At 37.0% G+C, this 22,127-nt stretch overlaps 1 protein-coding gene across 3 annotated transcripts in view; it reads right to left on the bottom strand.

Moving 5' to 3' along the window:
- Positions 1-22,127, bottom strand: part of KIF6 (kinesin family member 6) — a 152,158-nt gene that overhangs the window by 49,102 nt on the left and 80,929 nt on the right. For all 3 annotated transcript variants that reach the window (XM_064648467.1, XM_064648465.1, XM_064648466.1), the window contains 2 exons: positions 10,408-10,510; positions 4,172-4,227 (listed from right to left, as the gene is read on the bottom strand). In XM_064648467.1, the coding sequence (XP_064504537.1) occupies positions 4,172-4,227; positions 10,408-10,510 (159 nt within the window). The remainder of the gene's footprint in view (positions 1-4,171; positions 4,228-10,407; positions 10,511-22,127) is intronic.

Genomic DNA, 22,127 nt, shown 5'->3' with positions numbered 1-22,127 from the left:
TTCAGGCTGCTAAACTATATAAAGTAGTGTAACTGCATTGACTGAGAAGAATAAGCCAGAAATTGTCCTACTGGATGCAAAAATTTAATAATTGTTAGGAAGTGCTTATAGGCAGATATATTAACAACTATGTTCAAAACAAAGCAGGACAGGACAAAAGGACAGATGAATAAAATGTAGTCTTTGTATTAGCCAGAGTGCAAATTTTCACATGCTGCATAATGTTACATAGAAAGAATTAAAGAAAAGACTGTAAATTATGATCATTCTCAAGCCTCAGACATCAATGTTTAAAAACCATACACAAAGTAGTGTACATCTGCATAGATCAGAATATGGAGAGCTATAAATGGATACAACATGGATGGAATTTCTTGCTTATACAGTAGGATTACAGCACGAACTAAATGAAAAGATTGTTTCTCCATTTCACTACCAAAATTAAAAAAAGAAGAGCATAACGAAATTAATTTTCAACAAAACCAAAATGTGTTTTGTGCAATTTTTCTTAGAACTTTGAGGTCATTTCTAGCTTGATTCTTAAAGTAACTTTTCAACATTCATGGGGTCTACAACTTATTACAAATACCTATATGAGGCATGTAAGTATAGTCAAGTTCAGTGCAATACTAGTAATTTGTTACATGGCTGCTTGTTTTGTTCAAGGGATCAGTTTGGGTTTTTATGTTACATATACATATGAATATGCACTTAGATTTTTGTATTGCTTGTGTCTCAGATATACCTCACTGTTCCGCTTCTAACACTGAAGAACTTAACCAAAAACAAGTTTTAAAACAGATGTTTTTAATTACAGCAAAACCCATACTCTACTGCACTACAGCTATCAGAATTTTGCCTAACTTACTGAGGAAAAACCCACAGCGATTCAGTCCAAACCAAAGATTTCTTTTAGATTTTGCTGCGATCCATGGAAACAGTCTAGAGAGGCTACATCTACATTGCATTGTTGCATTGTTACTGAGAGCTGCCACAGTAGATTTCTACAAATCTCAAGGGACTTGCAGACCACATAAGTCTTGTCCCAGCACGACAATACAAGCGGTACGTTCAGGACTGGCATGTGCCCTGCTGCTTCTTGCACTGTCTCTCACACCCTTCAAACATTTGTTCTCCCCTAAGACATTTGCATCAGATAAAAGGTGCATTTAAGAGTTGCTGCTAGGCTCCTGTCTTTAACCATCACAGTGGCAAATACTGAGAAAGACGTGCTTATGTGTGGCTGCTTATTGCTGGCACTATTCCTGCTTCGAAATGGATTTCAACTTGAGCAAGAGAAAGAAGTCTGACACTCAGTGTTGGCTTTGGCTCTACCTCATTTAGGCCAAGAAATCTGTTGGGCTTAACACAGATGAGCAAATCTAGGAGAGAGAAGGAATGCAGGACAATGTTGACTTCAAGATGGCAGCAGAGAAAAAAGAATCCTTTTCAGTAGGTTTAACCAGGAGTTAAATGAGCTTACATGGCCACTGCAGAGACCAATAGTTGCAAGATAGGTATTGAAATTCTATTTGCATGGGTCAATCTGTGGATACCCATGCACAGGTTCTGTACTGACATTTATGTTCTGGCCAGTCTGACGGAGACAAATTAATCAACTGAGAGAAGACAGGTGAATTCAAGTATCATGTCTTACAAAAGTAACCTACTGTTCAGAACACTGCTGCAGCAGGGATCAGCACCTGATGTCTCTGCTTCTCGATCCCTTCCAAACATCATTTGTGCTGTGGTTTGAAAACACATCCCAACATGGCTGAGGCTTTCCACATATCTGGCATAACTTTAAATATACTGCATAAGGTCACTGAGGGACTTGTGGTGTACCCGAAGGTGATTGGGAGGGGAATCTGGCAGTAGTTATCTTCATGACCACAGAGAATATAATCATGGATATGGTGTAACTACAGAGCACTTGTCAGCTGTGCTGTGAGATTTTTGTTCTTTCCCAGAAGTCAACTGCTGTTGTAAGACATGAAGTGAAGATAATGACTTCTTTTTCCATGTCTGTGCAGGTGCCACCCAAAGAGGAAGGAGACAGAAACTGAGTGCAAGGTCTATACCACTTACCCCGGATGCCAGAGTACCTTTAAATCTGGTCCCCCATAGCCTGTATTTGGAAGCTTGAAGAGACACAGTTCACCTGAATGTGTGTATATGGGAGGACAAGGACCTGATCTCCAAGAACTTCAGGGATAGATTAAAAAACTGTTTAACATCTGACAGAGAGCCTGGATAGCCAGTTTTAAGAAAACAAACTCCAGGCTTAGAATCAACAGAACTCAGAAATCAACTAGGAACATATGAAAGGCTGCTAGAAGAATCAGATAAGCTCTAGCTTGGGGTTGAATGTATCCACGGGTGATTTTTGGTATTGAACAATCTGAAACTGGATGCCAAATGTCACAGAATCACAGAATATGCTGAGTTGGAAGGAACCCACAAGGATCATTGAGTCCAACTCCTGGTCTGCACAGGACATCCCAAGAGTAACACCATGTGCCTGAGCGCTTCTTGAACTCTGTCAGGCTTGGTGCTGTGACCACTTCCCTGGGGAGCCTGTTCCAGTGCCCAACCACCCTCTGAGGGAAGAACCTTTTTCTAATATCCAAACTAAACCTCCCCTGACACAACTTCAGGCCATTCCTTCAGGTTCTGACACTGGTCACCACAGAGAAGAGAACAGTGCCTGTCCCTTTACTTCCCCCTGTGAGGATGTTGAAGATCACAATGAGGTCTCCCCTCAGTCTCCTCTTGTCCAGGCTCAACAGACCAAGTGATCCCAGCCGTTCCTCATACGGCTTCCCCTCAAGGTCCTTCACCATCTTTGTTGCCTTCCTTTGGACGCTCTCTAAGAGCTGAATATCTTTCTTCTATTGTGGTGCCCAAAGCTGCACACAATATTCAATGTGAGGCCACCTCAGTGCAGAGCAGAGTGGGACAATCCCCTCCCTCAACCACCTGGCGATGCTTTGCCTGATGCCCCCCAGGACACAGTTGGCCCTCCTGGCTGCCAGGGCACTGCTGACTCATGTTCAACTTTTGCCATCCACTGGGACCCCCAGTTTTCGTGGTACTGCTTTCCAGCATCTCATTCCCCAGTCTGTACATGCATCCGGGGTTCCCCCACCCCAGATGCTGAATCCAGCACTTTCCCTTGTTGAACTTTGTACGGTTGGTGATTGCTCAGTCATCTGATTTGTCGAGGTCTCTCTGTGGGGCTTCCCTGCCTTCAAGGGAGTCAACAGCTCCTCCCAATTTTGTATCATCTGCAAACTTTCTTAATGCTCTTCCAGTCCTTTGTCCAAGCCAATTATGAAGATGTTGAGGAACACAGGGCCTAAGATGGAGCCCTATGGAACCCCACTAGGGACAGGTCTCCAGCCTGATGTTCCCCCATTCACTATTACTCTCTGTGCTCAACTTATGAGCCAATTGCTCACCCACCACATGGTGTGTTTATCCAGCTGCAGGCTGGGAATTTTGTCCAGAAGGATCCTGTGAGAGACAGTATTGAAAGCTTTACTGAAATCCAAAAAGATTACATCAGCTGGCTTCCCTTGATTACCTAGGTAGGTTACCTTGTAATGAAAGGAAATCAGGTCTGATAAGCAGGACTTTCCTCTCAGGAAGCTGTGCTGGCTGTGATCAATCAACCTAGCATTGTCTTGCAGGTGTTTTTCAATCCTTCCCAGAATAATCTTCTCCATTACTTTTTTCCAGGCACTGACGTGAGACTGACAGGCCTGTAGTTCCAGGGTCCTCCTTTTTGCCCTTCTTGAAAATCAAGACAACATTTGCTTCCAGTATGCTGGGACACCTCTGGAATCCCAAGACTGCTCAAAAATCATCAAGAGAGGTTTTGTGATGACAATTTGAAATTAAAAACCCTCATGCTAATACCTTAATTTCTCCTTCTGATAAATTTCAGACATCCTGTCAAATAAAGAAGGGAGCTCTTTTTCACATAATGGTATTTGAAATAATCAAAACTTGTACATAAAATTATTACTGCCATCATCAGCTTACAATTTACCGGAAATCTTAGCAATGCATTGACTATTTTCTTTTAGAAAATAGAATCTCTTCCCATATCTTTTGAATGCTGTGATTTCATAAACTAAAAGGTAAAATGAGGTTAAAATATACTCACTTATTTTACTTCTCACTTCATTTAGCTTTACTCCAAGGCATTTAACTTCAGCAAACCTGTCAATGCAAGGATAATGATACAGAATTATTCTAAAGAACAACTAGTGAAACTAGTCAATCACAATAAAATACTGAATTACTCAGTACTAATTTTTGATTGGCAAGTTGAAGTAATTGGAAACAATTTTCCATTAGAAAGATTATCCGGTCCAAGAGAAACCTTTCTGAAAGAAACCATGCAACAGATAAGTTTACTAGACAGACAAAACCAATGTATTTAAGTTTTAAAAACTATGGTATCTCAACTCTAGTGACTGGATTCTCTTAAATACTCTTACTACACCACAGTATTATTCTTAATATGTTACTTTACTTGTAATGTTTTAACAAAGAGTGATATAAAAGTAAAACTAAAAAATAACCCAAGCAAATTAAAACAAAATGATTGAAAGCATTAGAACTGCTCACTAGGAAATTTCAAATTTCAGCCTGTAATTAGCATATTGCCGATGAACACTGTGCTGTGTGGAAATATACATCCTAGTCACTAAGAAACCTCTCAAACAGAAAATGTGAGAAAACTAAATGATGCTGTTCTTCTACAGATAGCCACTAAGTGAATGCAGACTTTCAGTTGATATTCAGCTACTGCTCAAATAGCAACACACATGAAGATATGCAAATAGCAAGCAAGAAGCAGGCTGAGAAGGATGGAAACGAATGAATGAATCAGTCTTTGGAAACTCTCTTTTTCTAGAACGCAAATAGCTTGACCTCAAATCAAAACTGGAAATAAGTGGGAAATTCCCTCCAGGTATGTTTCTAAATGAGTTCACTGACCACTTCCTCCTTATATTCAAATAATGAAATCTTCACATGGTATGTAAAATATTCTGATGATCAGCAGTTTCTTTTTTAGCTTGCAACAGCTCACTGTATGTCTTGCTTCTTAGGAAATGTGTCATATCTTGCTTCTTAGGAAATGTGTCATATCTAAATGTATTCTTAAAAAACAGCTGTCTACCGAGCCTTAAAAATTTATATTCTCTACATTTCTTACAGTCTGCTAGCACTTGATGCCTACTCCTTTTGTGTTTTTCTTCTGTCCGTTTTCTGATGTTTCACAGTAGTTGCTGTCATAATTATTCTCTTATACTTATTTAATTTGGTACTATATAAAACTGTTCAGGAAAAATCAGGTTTAGGACATATCAGGTCTTCAAATGCCAAACATATTGTGCTGTAAAAATAATGACAGTTACTTCAATGTACAATGGTAAAGTCCAAGGAGGCACTGAGAGAACTGAGGCTATTTCAAGAAAACATCAATTGTAATAGTCTAAACAGTAATAGTTTAAAATTTAGAATGATGATTTGCTGCACTGTGACATTTGTTGTAGGACATCAAGATTAACATGAAACTCTCAGTTGTTACTTGTATGTGTACAAGTGGAACCTTGCAGAATGTGGAGGCAGAACTCTATTAAGCAAGACTTCAGGTGATCTGGAAGAGTCTTGCTCTAGACAAAGTAACTGAGGAAATCCACAAATTGTACTTCTGTCTAACTCAAATAATGGCAAAATAGAGTAAATAACCTCCCCCCCCCGGAGAGGTGGGGTTTGAAAAACTGCCCCTTCTCAACTAGCCAATTTCCCTGTAAAACCGGAACGAGTTAGAATTTCGGGTGCCTTCATTGCTATCTGCTCACAAACATACACTTTCAAAGCTGAATTCAACAAGACTAAATGGCTGGAGCTGGACGGTTCCTCAGCACTTACTCTTTCTTACTCTTACTCTTAAAGAAGGCAGAAGCCTTTGAAGCATCTGTGAGACTTTATATAACCTTATTCTACTGGTGTTGACTTAGACCTGCAAGCAGGCATTGAAGAGTGTGTAAATATCAAAGGGAAGAAACCCCAAAGTACCTCCTCTTTCTTTCCCTCAGGTCCCATGAACCAAATAGCAAGTTCCTCAATAACTTAATAATTTTTGAGGCAAATCTCATGTTGACTATTAACTCTGATTCATGTTCACAGAGAGATTTATCTGGACAAGTTGAAGCCATCTATCTATCCAGTCCCTATTCATAGGCTACTGCCAATAGTTGAATGGATCGTGCATATGTTTCTCAAACACCATAGTTTATAAACTAGCACAATAACATAAACTGAAATTTGGCATTAATGTATGACAGTCCAATGGATTCCATCTGTGACTACGAGTCAGTCTAACAAAATAAACCAGGTAAAGACATAAGATTTGGCTCTAATATTAAAAGGTAAAAAGCTATTTCGATACTCTTCTAATTAAAAAAAAGGTGGTATTATCTAACATTAAGCTGATATTGCTATGAATATTGACGATTGAACAATTATATATTGTAAGCTGAAAAAACTTCCTGTGTATCTTACATGGAGACCACTCAACAGAAAGGCTGAAGTTGACAAATCATGGCTTCTATTACCTACAAGATAAATACTCCATGATGAAACCCTAAAGTGAATTTAGCCACTGATTTCAGTGGAACAAGCATTTTTGGCAAAGATTTCACTCTTTGAATGCAAGTGCCAGTAATTTAAAAATAAACTTCTTGAAAAACAAATCTCTAACTCATAATGTAAACCAAGACAAACTCAGAGGCTGTCTAATAAGACAGTGGAGACATTTAGTGAATTAAATGAACATTCACTTGTTTTTAATTATTAGAAATTACAACAAGTGACCTAAGTGAAACTCATCCTTTCCATGAAACTTGCCCATAGGTATTGAAAAAAACAAGTTAGTTGCTAACCAGCTGAAACACAGAAAGCAAGGAAAGAAGAAAATGGAAAATAGTGGATAAAACAAAATGGAAACTAGATTTACATCACATCTGTAAGCTCAGTAGAACTTTACTACTGGAAATACTGACTAAGATGGGGCTTAAAAGCTTTGTGCAATCTGCAATATTACATTGGAATGGCTCATATGGGAAGATTTTTTGATAGTATATTTCACCAGAAAATGAGATATATTTTTCTCCTCCTCAGAGAAACAATCCTAAGCGAACATGGTTATGTTGAGAAATAGAATGTTATTAAGTTCTCTGGAAGTCAAGTATAGGAAGTCCAAATTGCAGAAATCTGATTCTGTCTGGGCATAAACCACTCCCTCTGCTCCAGACCAGCATTACCCCACCACTCTGTTCGCCACACTTGCTCCACCAGAAAAGGAATGCCCTTCTCAGAAGCGAGAGAGAGTCCCTTTCCCCCACACCCCTGGCCATGATGTACGATGGTATAGAATAACATTAGGGTCTTGGCAATGCCCACATGGCTCCACAATCCACTCTCTGACAGCTACTGCAAAAAATTAACCCTGTCCTTGGCCAAAACCAGGACACAGTCACACTCACATCACCTGAGCTAGACCAAAGCCCCTTCACAGCAGGTGGCTCCACAGGTGCCCTGCTTGACTCCCTACACTCACCACACTCACACAGTCAGACAAGGGTTCCTTACTGGCTCAACTCTAGGTTTCCCATAGCAGAGCCTCTCATACGTCTGGATCCTTAAAATAATTTAATCATGATGCAACAACAGAATAATAGCTTGAGCTGATGCCTCCAAGGAAGGACCTGGAACAAAGGAAACCCTGGACAGCGTAAGTGTGTGAAAGTCTCAGCTCTTCCACCTAAGTCACTGGCTCCTACTATGCCTCTAAGTGTCTGTTCACCTGGCTAGCTGTGCCCTTTGTTGTGCAAAGGGTCGGTGCCAGTTCATAGCCTCTTGCCTTGGGCTCTTGCCACTCAGAGCTCAATCTGCAGCTCCCACTGAAGAGGCACACTGAGCTACTGGCACTAAATGTATTCCTCAACAGTACTGCATCCAGTTCTGGAGCACAGGAAAGACATGGATCTATTAGAGTGGGTCCAGAGGAGGGCCACAAAAATGATCTGAGGGCTGGAACACCTCTCTTCTGAAGACAGTCTGAGACAGTTGAGGTTGTTCAGCCTGGAAAAGAGAAGGCTCCAGAGTGACCTTATTGCAGCCTTTCAATATTTAAAGGGGGATCATAAGAATGTTTTAGCAGGATCTGTTGGGATAGGACAAGGGGCAATGGTTTTAAACTAAAAGAGTGTAGATTTAGAGTAGATATAAGGAAGAAACTTTTTACAATGAGGGTGGTAAAACACTGGAACAGGTTGTCCAGAGTGGTGGTGGATGCTCCATCCCTGGAAACACTCAAGGGCTCTGAGCAACCTGATCTGTTTGAACATATCCCTGCTCATTGCAGAAGGTTTGGACTAGATGACCTTTAAAGGTTCCTTCCTATCCTCTGTGGTAATTAGCAAGCCAAGAAAATCTCCCCCAAATACCCAAAGGAAAAATAAGACAGCTAAAAATAAGTAATTTGTGAGCCAAATACTGTTTGTGGTATGACAGAAGTGGTTATGCAACTATAAACAAAATTATTAACATGAGAGGCCTACATATAAAGGGAAGTTATGGTAACTTTTAAACATGTGGTGTCCACACTCTTCTTCCTGTGCAATTTGAACACTGGCTGGGTAACAGAACTTTTGTGTAACTGGTAGTTCAGAGGCTGCATTTCAAATTATAGACTGGACTTGATGTAAATCCATTCTAATGAACTTGGTAAACTTGGAGCTATAAGCATTTTTGCTAAAAATGACTGCAAATGGCAGAGGGAAACTCTTGCTCCAGAGTATCAACATTCACATTAGCACTGATTTCAGCAATCAGCTGATGCCTATTAGAGAAGGGTTACCCAAGGCATTAGTTTGAATCCCTTTGTCCTTTAGGGAAGGCAAATCTGTCATCAAACTTTGTGGATTCTGCCCGTCTCTATTATATGTTCTGAAACCAGAAGGAAATACTGGTTTGCTTCATAGTAATAGCAAACAGAAAAAAATATGGAAGAATTGTGATTAACTAGAGAAAATGCAGGGCACGGCTCAAAACCGTGTTGCTCTCATTATCATGCTGTGACCATGAAGTGTTCTGCTCAACAAACAGCAACGTCAGAAATTACTCATTTATGCAGTGATGATGCAGTGATGTGGCATCATCTGATATATGGATCAGAAGAAATGCATTACTAAACATCCAGTTTACAGGGATAAATTCTTACATACATCTAATACCTCATCAATTTGTGTTCCTGTGTCTGAGTTATGGATCGAGGTAGAAAGTTAATCAATTCAGAAAAGTGATAAACAGCAAGAGCTTGAATAAGTCACATAGATGTGGAGATCACTTCTTGCCTCAATTTCACTGAAGTAAATGAATATTAAACTTAGTAACCCTGAAAATAATGTCTTTCATGCCTATTAAGAGTTTAAATTGTGTTAAAGAAAGCAGAAGAAAGCAGGAGAAAGCTGGAGGAGAAAACTCCAGGGGGAAAAAAAAAAAAAAAAAAAAAAAAGAAAGAAAAAAATCCCAAGAAACTATTAGGGGAATTGCTAGTTAAAAGGACAGATTGAGAGACCTGCTTTTGGCATCTGCAATCTCAAACCCATGTATTTCTTTTGCAGTACAAGGGGAGTTAACACTTGAAAAACTGACACAGAAACAGTGCTGTTATCCAATCAACATGGACAAGGGTTGGTGGTTCAATTTGCGAGATGTTTAAAATCTGCTGAATAAAAACATGTTTTCAATGTTTTTTCCATTCTCGCCATCTTCACCACATTTTGAAGTGTTTTGCCAGCATTAACAACAAATGTGGAAGAGGAAAGTATTATTTCTGTTTGCGAGTGCAAAACTGGCAGAGAGAAGTTAAAATCACTTGGCAAAAAAGTTAGGAACAACAGACAGATGCATATGTTAAACATCTCCTAGCTTACTATCCAACTCGGTGTCAAAGCCAGTAAAACATTTTTGACAATGGAAATCGCAGTAATTGATTCAGTCACATGGATTTTACTTCCTCTAAATAATTCTAGATCATGAATGCCATTGCCACGTTGCTTTAACATGGCTATGAGGATGAATAAAACCAGTGGCAATATGCACTAAGATTCTTCATGACACTTTCATGTTCTATCCAGACTTCTATTCTCTTACCACATAGTGCCTTCTGAATATGAAATGTCCTAAGTAAGAAAAGGCAAAGTTTCTGTACCAAGTCCTCAATTAAAGTCTGGGATGTCTGGTGTAAAATTATGTTCTTACCTAGACTGATAATGAACTGCCAGATGTCTTCCTCCAGCTGTATTCTGCTGTGACACTCACCTCTGTTTCAGAAGCTGTTTGTTGTCCTCAATGGTTATACTGTCAGCATGGTCCCGCTTGAAAACTTCAAAAGCTTCCTGACATCCAAGTGACATCTTTCCTCCTGCCCCAAGGTAAAAAATAATTACTTCACAGTCATCAAAAGACAGACATTTTGCACTTCATTAAATCCTATTTAGACAAACACAGCAAGTCAGCCCAGGGCTCTTAAAGCACAAAGAAGACTAAAGTTCAGTTTTCCACCAATGGGAAAGCATTTTTGACTAAAGATTTCTATTATCTGACAAATTAATTTTGTTTCACCTCACTTCTCTAAAGTCTGAAAGCTTGAGGTGTATAATTTCTCAAGATAACTTAAAATGTTCATGTGAAATATTCTTAAGTGTGAGCCAGAGGTATTTTCACAACAGCAAAACTCAATTTGCTTCTGTATTTCTTTCATCTGTTTCACACTGGATCCTCAAAATAACTTGAATTTTTTCAGTATTCCTAGAAAAAGAAAATTCAGGCTTCTTTTAATTATGTATTAGTGAATATTTTTCATATCCTTTTATGTGAAGCAGGACTTCTACCTACAAAAATGGTTGGTTTCTGCCTTTTTACATTTCCAACTTGGTGTTTGTTTCCTTTTGTGCACCAGAATGTCAAGACTTATTTGGCCTTCAAATCTTTTTAAAAATCACTGTAGAAAAGTATTCCAGTCTCTATAATTTATCAGTTCTCATTGTTAGATGATCTAAGATCCAAGTAAGATACCATGCATTTGTATTAGCAAAAAAATTCAAAGGCTTAAGGAGAATGAAAGATCATGCCAGCACCTGTGTTATCAGGTGTACATGTATGTCATTATATAAGCAAGGAGAAACAAATAAATTACAGTAATGAAGATAGCTCAGGAGCAAAAAGGTGGAGGACTCTCACTCAAACAAGTGTGAAAAATGCAAAATAGCTTCACCTCTAATTCAACCTCAAGGTTGCAACTTAAACCTCAAAAATTATATTCCTTAAATTGGAATTTGATTCTCCATCATTTTTTTCACCTCTAAAGCCATTCTTTTGTCCTATTCACAAGTCTGCCTTCCTGCTTCAGATCTACCAGGACCCCCAAATCCACCATGAACAAGAGCTATAAAATTTTCTAGGATCTCTGCTGTGCAAGTGTTTTCTATATGTTTTATGTCAATGTGGGTAGAGTCCTTCCCAAATCTTCATTTGCAAAGCCTAGCCATGAATGAATGAAAGCCAATGGACCAGCATTACCAATAACATACGTATGCCAGTTATTTTTCAGGCTACCTGCTTTGCAATTTTGGTGTAAGTGGGTTTTTCAGGCTACCTGTTTTGCAATTTTGGTGTAAGGGTTTCCTCCTTCTCCAAGTTTCTCCTGTTTTCTTTAACAGAATTTTCTCACTTAATAGGGATGAAAGACACTGTTTTCAGAGCCACCAAGTTCTAAACCCACTTTAGTGAAACTGAGGCAAAAAATAGGTAAAACATACCCAAACAGGTTGGGATATGCAATACGGGGATGTTACCCCTTATTGGGGTCTAGCTCCATGAGCTGCATTTAAAGTCACTCTAAATATGTTCTGCTAAACCTCATTGCACTTATAATATCAGGATAATTTCCCATTGACTGCAGTGAGATTTCAGTGATGTAAGATACTGTTTACAGCGAGGGCTGGTAAAAAAAATTAGGACTTAGAGTTTAATAATCAGTAAAAGTTAAAAAATTTATTCAAAATAAGAGAAAAATTTGCCCACTGTTTCAGTCAAAAGAATCAGCACATCTGTTACTAATTCAAAAATTTTGAGTTGAAAATAGAACCGCCAGGAATGTTTGAATGGCAAAGCATGCAGAAATGCTCCACCCTTTTTGAATAAGAAAATCAAAGAAAGATACAGTGCAGTCTTTACTGTTGTGTGATCCAAAAGAGCAAGAGGATTTAGGAAAATATATTTTTCTGTGGTGATGACCTGAGAATATAATGTTCATGTTTCATACTTGCCTTGAAGAAAAACAGGCAGCTTTGCAAGCAGAATTTTATAGCACATTCATCCCATCACTAGCACTAATTTTAACATGCAGCCCGATTTGACCCTCTAGAATTGCTTTTGTTGCAGAAAAAGTTTGTATTAAGTGCAGAAAGCCTGGACAAAATTCCTGATCAAGCCTAAAATAAACAATGAATGCCCTTACTCATGCATAACACTGCAATGTAAAGTATTTAACTCTTCTGGCAACGTACTGCCTTAGAGAGTAGGAGTAAAAACAGTAAAGTAAGTTTGGAAAACAAAACTTTTACAGTGATTATTGCTACTGCCTGGCAGAAAAGCATCAACCAAAATTAAAGGTAACCTGATAATCATTTTCCAGCACTAAATTAAGAGGCAGCACATTTGTACAGCCAAACAAAGCACACAAAAATAGATCCCCAGAACTCCTGGGAAGGGGAAATTTTCTGGTTTATGCAGTTCATTTTAAGAAAATAGAGAAACATATGAACTAGTAAACAATACTATTCTGAAAGTGGTATAAAAGGAAAGGAACTTTAAATGGAACACTGAGACTGTATCTCAGCATAATATAAACATAAAACAGCTACAGAAAAATGTTGCAGCCTGTGGGTAATGACAAAAACGTTTAGGATGATAATAAGGGAAGACAGCAATGTTAATACTAGTAAAAGACTGCAAGAGACATTGGAAACTTGATGGAGTGGTTGTGTTTTCATTTTGCTCAGTAATGAAGATTATTGCTTCTCCATGGTTGATGTGGTATCTTCAATCATGCTGTTTACATTTCCTTAAATATTCTTTAATTTCATAAAGTAGCCTCACCTTCTTCCAAATAGCCTCCAAGTGCCAAGGTGCATTAACATTATTGGCATGCTGTTTCTCCTGGGCTTAATTCCAACAAAGAAACTATATATTCTTTTAAACCAAGGTGCTATCGAATTTCTGTTTTTCTCTAGCTGTATATCGAAATTTATGTACAGATTATGAATAAAAACAGAATTAGGAGAAGAAACCATTGATGAGGAGAAATTTTTGGCAAGCTAGTGGAATAGTTCAGCTAAAACTGTTAGAGAAAACGATTTCTTTCATTCTTACAAGGCAAACAATTTCTCCTCTCCTTCTTTAATAACATGGCATGGGGTTGCAAAATAAATATTTGAAAATTCTTATATAAGGAAGAACCAGGAAACACAAGTCATTAAGTCATTACAATATGAACTGGAATAATTATTACCATAAAAATAATTCACATCATTGGAAAAAGCATAAAAATTTCTTGTAATCACAGTCTTGAAACTCCAGTTGACAGAGTTGCATGAAAGAGTGATAAATTTTGTATCAACTTGATTTTAATGATATCTTTCCTGTTAGGTTGTGTAGTTTGGCCTTAATATTAAAACACAAGTATGCCCAAGTCACACAATGTGAAATTCACAGCAAACCCATCATTATTTACAGCAAATTCACACAGCTGAAATTTTGGTAAAATTCAAGTTCACTTCACATCCCAAGTTTGTATGTTTAAGAATGTTTTCATTGAAGGTTTGATTTTAGTCTGTAGTCCTATTCAGTGAACTCTCAACTTTCACATTAAGCAAAAAGCTTTGGTTCAACAGGCTCCTCTCCTGAAATGTGCAAATTACAGCTGTCCCACTGAACTTGGTAAGTCAACAGGATGGCAATTAAGGCTCAAGCTCTGAACTAGAGCAACAAGATCTGAAATGACCAAGAAATAGAAAGCTTGTTGTGGTATTGATAATGGGCTAAACTTATGAAACAAGCAATAATTCAAAATACACTGAGCAAAAATGTAATAAGGCTTTTGGGTGTTGCTGATTACTTTTCAAGGTAAGAAAAGATCAAAGTGATTTAAAGACTCAGTTGCACGCCTACAGCAGGTAGAAGCCTGCATAGCAGCAAAGACCCTGGCAGGTATTATGCACCCTATTCTATCACTAATTTAGAGATAATTTATTCTATGCTGTTACATATACAGATGCTATTTACAGACATCCTAAATCACCAAATGTTAAGTTTAAATGAACTTTAAAGTTAAAGGAACATGTAGGGTATAGTGCGGCACTGGGTACTCAACTCTCAGCAGAGGAATGACATGGCTGAATGCTATTTAAGTTAAATGGTATCCACTGAGATTACTTAGGGGCTACATTGATTATGTAAGAGCATGCAAGTGGATAAACACAGACTTTATTTTGTTGCCACAAGTGATTAAACACTGGTGTATATATTTAAATGACCATACTGATTTTTAAATTTATCCGACACTGACAAATCCTATTGCAGCTTGTATTAGTGATCACATTTTAAAAATATTGGACAATTTCAAAGTACTCTATTTTAGTGTTGTGTTAGGGTTTTTTTTGCCCCATACAGATTTCAAGACTGCTCAATCTGGAAATGGCACTTCCAGTCCTGAGTCTGGCCACCTTCTGCTTTTTGGTTTGTTTGTTGAAAAAGGTTTTATTGCTCAGAGGGAGAAGGCTTTCATAAAGTTTAATGCATGAAACCCACAGAAAAAGTTTACATTGGTCTTCAGTTAGGTCTGGAAAAATATGTCAAACAATAGCATGAAATTTATATCTTCTCTGTCTGAAAGCAGAACCACAGTGTCTCCTCACAATCCCACCTTGTAACCAGATTTTGTTCCTGGTATATGAGAGCTCTGAGGAGTTTTCAGCAGCCCTCATATGAGACGATGCCAGTGTAACCCACTAAAAGAACTGGAAACAACACTCCAGAAGAGAAGAATTAAGATTGCAAGTTGAGCTGTTCTGAGGGAGGAACATTAAGACTGTTCACAAAAGCAAACTCTTGGGATTAGCTGTTCAGACCACGTCATCATGGCTAGGCTTCACGAACGAAGATTTGGGAAGGGCTCTACCCACGTTTGTTGCAAGCGTGTTGTCAGACCATGTATTCTGATGAGAAAGGCATCTGTCCACATATCTGCCCATCTATCTGTTTTGCAGAAACTACATTTTCACAGGAAAAGACTTCTCTTTCCATTTCTACTAAGTGCTCTATTGGACAAGAATTGTCAGCTCTTCCACTGAAATCAATAGGAGCAAAAAGTCCCCTTGGCTCAAGGAAAGCTCTCATGCAAGTCAGGGCTGTCTGAAGAATTTCAGGATAGCTAGTGTGAATTGTGAGTCTTCATGCTTATGAAGACTGTCAGCCTGTTTGTGTTACTATGTATTTCCACTTATTATCAAATGAGAACAAAAGAACTGTAAAAACTTCCAAATGAAACTAAAGACAATATATTTGGTAAGTCTTTGTAAAAGAACTAAGGTATTAGAAATCATATAAGCATAATTCATTACATTTTTACCAGGATCTATCAAGATATCATAGCCATCTGTTCAGAATGGAAAAAAGATGTAACAGAGCTTGGGAATAATGAATCAATAAAGAATAAATACTTAAAAATAGGCAAACAAACCCCAAAACAATATACAACAAATACTTTCCCACTGTAAAGCTCAGCTAAATTTCTCATGAAAACCATGTGTATTACATATGGCTACCTTCATTAGACTACTATTCAAAAATGGGAAAGACATAAAACAAGGCTGCTCATAGCACCCCTGCAGTGTTGAACTGCAAAACTTTTGGGAAAGGTAAAAGCCTCGAAGGAAAACCAAAATATTCAGATGCAATGAACTAAATAAAACATTGGCATACATTACTTTCTCTGGTTCTGGAGTTTCTTTGTTTATTTGCAGGGGTGGAGGAGACAAAAAGAATATTTTCTTGAGATTATGAGCATATTTATTGTGGTACTGAACATTGATCTAGGCAGGTCAGACAAGTGAATTCCACAAGTGAAAATTTCTGTTGTGGAAACCCTTCAGATAACCGGTGCACGGGTCATTTACCTAGGCATTATCTTATGCACATGAAATTAATTGATTGACAAGATAAACTGTTCCATATATGTTGGAATAATTTATAAACAGAAGAGAAATCATCACTAAATGAAACACTGAAAATGACTAACAGCAAAGAACAATCTTGTACAGGAGCACGTCAGACACAAATCAAAGATAAATCAAAGACAAGAAATTACACTAATTTCTAATGCAATGAATATTGTTAGAGGATATGTGATCACTAAAGATGGGATTGCTTTAAGAGTACTAAAATAAAACAAAAAACCTAACTATTACGTATAATGTCAACTTTGTAAAAGACAATTTTTATAAAGCACAATTGAAATGCTTCCAAAGAAAACCTAAACAAACGACCACTTACAAGCATCTATTAGGAGTAGGTTATTACATTAATTAATAATCCTCTACAGGAGTATTAAGGCAAATATTGAATTTGTAGATCAAAACCTAAGGTTAAATTAAGTAAAAACTTAAGATGAAATTGAAATTTCAAGATTGTCTAAGACCATAGAACAACAAAACTCCAAATAGGATATGGTAGCTTTAATCATGTTGAATTTCTTCAGTTTCTTTATTTTGAACAATCTCAAATTAAAATACAGGTAAGAAAAATATTTTTCATATTAACCCAGATCCATGTTTATAACAGCTCTAGTTTTTCAACCAAAGCTACTTGACCTTTAAAATCTAATGATAGTCAGAAACATGGTTTTAGGTTCCTTACTGTGGTAAGTCCGATACCAAATTCAACATCAGAGTGATCTCTATGTGATAAAATTGAAACTATTGAAATAGCTTTTCCTCATTTTCCTCTTCTGAAAAACTGGTATACCAGTTTGTCTCTCTGTCAAATGTTGCAAAGAACAGTGCTAGTGAGAGTTACACGATAAAAGGAAACTGTTACTAGCAACTTTAAATACTGTAATCACCTTCACCTTATAGAGCACATATTTTACTAACATGTTACACTCAGTTAACAGAATAACTTTAGTCTGATTCTGTTTTTGTTAGTTATGGATTCTAACAATTTCTCAGATTACCAGGCATGGAATCTATATGCTGCAGAATATCTGCACTAGCATCAATGATTTTCAGCCTGCCTACTTTTGTGTTACCTATTTACACTAGTATGTTCTCTTTAAAGAGTCAATGGGCAACAGGGATATCAAATTCAAAATGGGATCAGAAGAGACAAGGATGCAGGTAGAAGCTACTTGGCATAACCAAAATGTTTGCAGTTATCAGCAGTGGGGAATGAAATAGTGTATCTATTGATAGTTGTGTTCTGATACAAATATTATTGCAGAAATATTTTACATGTCATGTATGACAGCTTGTACGTCTCCAAAGAGAAAAAAAATCAGCTATTTGCAACCATTTACTTCTTTAAAGATGCCTGTGAGATCATATTTGATTGTATAATACATACACACATTTAAAGTCCTTAATTAGTAGGTACAAAGGGAGAGCCTGAAATGAAGCATGGTAGGCTTGGCAGAAGCACAGTGGGTGGATACAAAGGAAACTATGAAGTCGAATCCACAAGAACTTTAGGAGACCCACCCAGTGCTGTTGCCACTTCTAAATAAATAAGATTCACTTCTGCATATGACAGAATCATACAATTAATACAACTTCTCATAAAGCAGGACATATATCTCGTTGTGCAGTTTACATCCAACACCAGACACTACAAATAAACTGTGCATTTCCCTTGTTTTGTTGGAGTCTAAATCTGCTCCCTTCAATGGTTGATGCAGTTCTAAAAATTCTACTAAAAGTAAGAAAGCGCTAATATTTAGACACTTGAGTCAACTCAAATTAGAGCTGATTTTAAATCAACTTTAGACTACTGTGCTTAAGATGAATATTTCAATTAAGATTGAGTAACAGCAGATTAAATGTGTATGTTTAGACATCTTTTAAGTAGTTGCCATGTTGCAGCAGAATCTTTTGCCACTTGTTTTAGACCCAAAAAAGAGCTTTTATGTTAAAACACTTTTCTTCCTTTTTTTAACTAGACCAACACATTTCAAAAAAGATAGAGTACTCAACAAAATTTTCCTCATTTGCATGTTCTATGTTGTTTTGAGTGATAGATATGGTATTTAAATTCTCCTTTTCAATAGATCTTTCTCAGTTTTAGAAAAATTACTCTGAATGGTGGATAAGAAAATCTTAAGTGCTCTACAAAATGACAGCTTACATCAATGGAGTCATGACAGCTTGGACCAAATGCAAGTGAAGTGTTCTGCTAGGGACATCTGCAGACATCTGCATGTATTTTTGGTGTCTGAAGAATAATTTCTACCACCAATCTTGCCAGTAACACCATAAACCACAAAAGAGGCATGTTTCATTTTCAGAACAGTTTAGCAGAGGAAAAAGAACTTGTTATAAACATCAATCTGGTTTTGGAAACTTACTGTACTTTTAATTTCATATTACATTTCAGCTTTTTCTTTATTGAGATATTGAGGTTTGCTGAAGTAGAAGCCCAAATATACTACATCTGAGGCAGACAAGAAAAAAACCTCCTGTAGCAGGCACACCATTGATTAGAAGCAGCTGGGGCTATCTTAGTATTTCAGGTTATAAACTACAGGAGTGCAGGAGCCACTCAATGAGAAATTGGTCTTTTGTTTGCTTGTTTGTTTTGGTTTTGGTTTGGTTGGTTGTGTTTTTTTGGTTGTGGGTTTGTTTTATTTTAATAGTAGGAACTTCAGCACTGAAAGAATGGGGTATGCTGAGGTAGAGAGTCGAGAGAAGAAACCATGAGATAAACTCCATGGTAAGCTATTTCTCTTCTCCAGTCAGTAATCTAGATTAACTAACTTTAAAATTTACTATCTATTTACCTTCAAGATGAACAGCTTTACTTCTACTGCTTAGTACTTAGCCCTTCTGGAAGCTAAAAATTAGCAATTAAGAAATGAGTGAAACTCCTTTTTAAAAGAATGAAGTTTGATTCTTGCTCTGTTGAAGCTTTATTGGGGTGTCTCTCAAAACAGTAGCCTGTTTTGTACTAATGTCCAGATTTGAAAAAATAATTAGGTATGTTATACCTCAGCAGTGACCACATCAAATTTCAAGCACTCACCTACTGAGCAAGTCCTGTAACTACTACATTACAGAATAGCACCAATGTGTATTAACTGCACTCTAAATATACAAAGAAAATTGAGCCTTCAGAAGTTTTAACTTATTACAACTGAGGACTTTTAGGCATGTGACAAGCTCCAGAAGGTCAGCAAAGCCAAAATGTCCTGTGCATATAAATCAGCAGAAGTTTAGAGAACACTTGAGTTCAGGTGCCTGCATGTTGTTAAACACCTACCCTGACATAAGTTGTTGAATTCGCCTTGGAATTCAACACATTGTGCCTCTTGTATTACACAAAGGATGCATTTTAGCAAGACTTAGTAGAGAACAGTGCATGTAGACAGAAAACAGTTATTGCCAGTCCAGGTATACTTATAAATTCCATTTCTCTCTGTAGTAGTTCTGAAATAGCAGCCAAAGTAGAAAAGAATGAGATAACAATCAGGCCTGGGCTTATTCATAAAAACAAACTGGCTAATTTCTTTCTGGAACTTTCACTTAATCTTTTCAAACTTTACCATATTGTTTTTACAAAACTTTTAGCTTACTTTAGCTAAAACTTCAGCTCATTATTTTGGACTTTCCTCAGCTATTAAAGGCTTTCTACTGCTTTTAAAACCTCTTTTGATCATACATATTTTATTTTGAATGGGGAAAAATTTATCTGGAAGGATTGAATTGTAAAGGAAACATTAAGACTTTGTACACTGTAGAATAAAGAAAAATTATTTTGAATACCATATACATACATCCTTTATTAAAACAAGTTTTGCCAAACCAACATATAAGTATACTTGCCTTCTGAATCAGTGTTAACATAGTCTAGAAGACTGAGGAGGTTTAAGTGAAGCTGTAATTTGCATTTTTAATAAAGCATTTTGAGCGGAGGCATTCATCAAAACATTTTATTAAAAATGCATTTTTAAGAACAAAATTATGCAACACATTAATACTATTTAGCTTCAGTACTCTAAGAATGAAACCTTCAGAAAGAGACTCCATAAGCATTCTTAAAATACAACAGAAAGTTTACTTAAGTTAATTCTCCACCTGACATCCTCAGGCTCACTACATGTTGGAAGCAGCAACAGGGCTGACACTCGCCATGAACAGTGTTTATACTATTGCTGCTGCAAAAAGTTGGAGTGAGGTTTTTTTGTTAAATATACATTAGTGCATTTTAATAAAGAGCTACTACTTAACGATAAGAAACTCCTATTTTGAGCTTAGAGTCAAAAAACTATGAGCAGTGTAAAATTCCTGGACAATTAATTCTCACTCTCACATATTCTGCAGGTGATATCCCACCATATTGGGTCACTGAAGTGATTAAGAAACCTTCTCTGAAGGCAAGTCCACTGCAGAGAATGAATTTCTGTCTTACAGAGGGAGAAGGAATAGCCAGAGACAGCTAAGACCTCGCTTGTAATTGTTGCTAAGTGGCCAAAAGATCTGTGTTATTCACTTTATTTTCTGTCCTTGAAGGAAACAGAAATAATCATGTCAGGATTTACAAATACAGTTTTGAAACAGAAGTGCACATATCAGCTCCAAATCCAAACCCTGAAACCTCACCATGCTAAAATTTATTAAATTTTTGGTGAAACTTCCATCTTAAATTGCCCCTAAAGGCAGGAAGTGCCTTCTACCCTGTAGTTGTAGGTTACTGTGGTCTATCCTATTAATATATGGTCCTGCTGTTATTATTTATAATAATAAATAACCACATTCAGTAAAATAATCATTCCTTGTCTTCATGGAGTCTGATAATTTGTACGGCAACCATTCCCCATGAAATAAAAGTCAGAGAGCAGTTCAGTAATAGAGTGTGGTAAAATAAACCAATGATTTGGCAACATCTATTTGCTTATAATAATTCACAGAATGTCTGTCTTCCAGAAAACTATCAGGGCATCTTTAGAAATTTCCTGAACGTTTGTCTTTCTATCTTATTGGAGGGTGCCTATTTTACAGAAATATATATTATCATTCAAAATCCATGAGTCTATGAAAGGTTATAGTGGTTCCAAATCTCTTACTATTAGATGCATATCTGCACTAAACAATTCCACATTTTTTTGCCATCCTCAACAGTGATGATGGAAAGCAAATTAATTCAGAAGCTAAATTCCTGATCCTGCAAATAAACATGCACAGGCATTTTTTCTCCCAAATACTCAAAGAAATCAGAGAGCAAACATTATTTACTAATACGTACATAAACATATGGATAAGCATAGAGATGCAAAATCTTTCTCACTCCTGAGAACAAATAAGTGAAAAAAAATTCTAATATTAGAAGGCTATCTTAATCACCTAAAATACAAATTATTTTTCCTTTATACAACATGTATACAATTGCACAATAACATGCAACACATTTTACATAACCTAAAAATGTTTTCTTCAGGGTCCACTCCTACTAATTTATTGTCAGCTTTGTTTATTCTGCCTGTAGCCTCCACAGTGAATAAAAAGAGAAAAGGAAAACTGTAATTATTATGACAATGCCTAACATGTCTATTATATTAAAATTGATAATAATAATAATCAATTATTCTGCATTCCTCTGAATCTTATTTATTGCCTTTTTTTCTATGATTCAAAAGACTCTCAGTTTAATAAAAACGGACGACATTCCTGTCCCAGAGATATTAAAGGCAAAACTGATTGCTCGCAGAAGCA

Source organism: Pseudopipra pipra, chromosome 3 (genome assembly GCF_036250125.1).
Source record: "Pseudopipra pipra isolate bDixPip1 chromosome 3, bDixPip1.hap1, whole genome shotgun sequence".
Classification (NCBI taxonomy): Eukaryota; Metazoa; Chordata; class Aves; order Passeriformes; family Pipridae; genus Pseudopipra; species Pseudopipra pipra.
The sequence above is the reverse complement of the archived record's forward strand: the minus strand, read 5'-3'. Positions and strand labels throughout refer to the sequence as shown.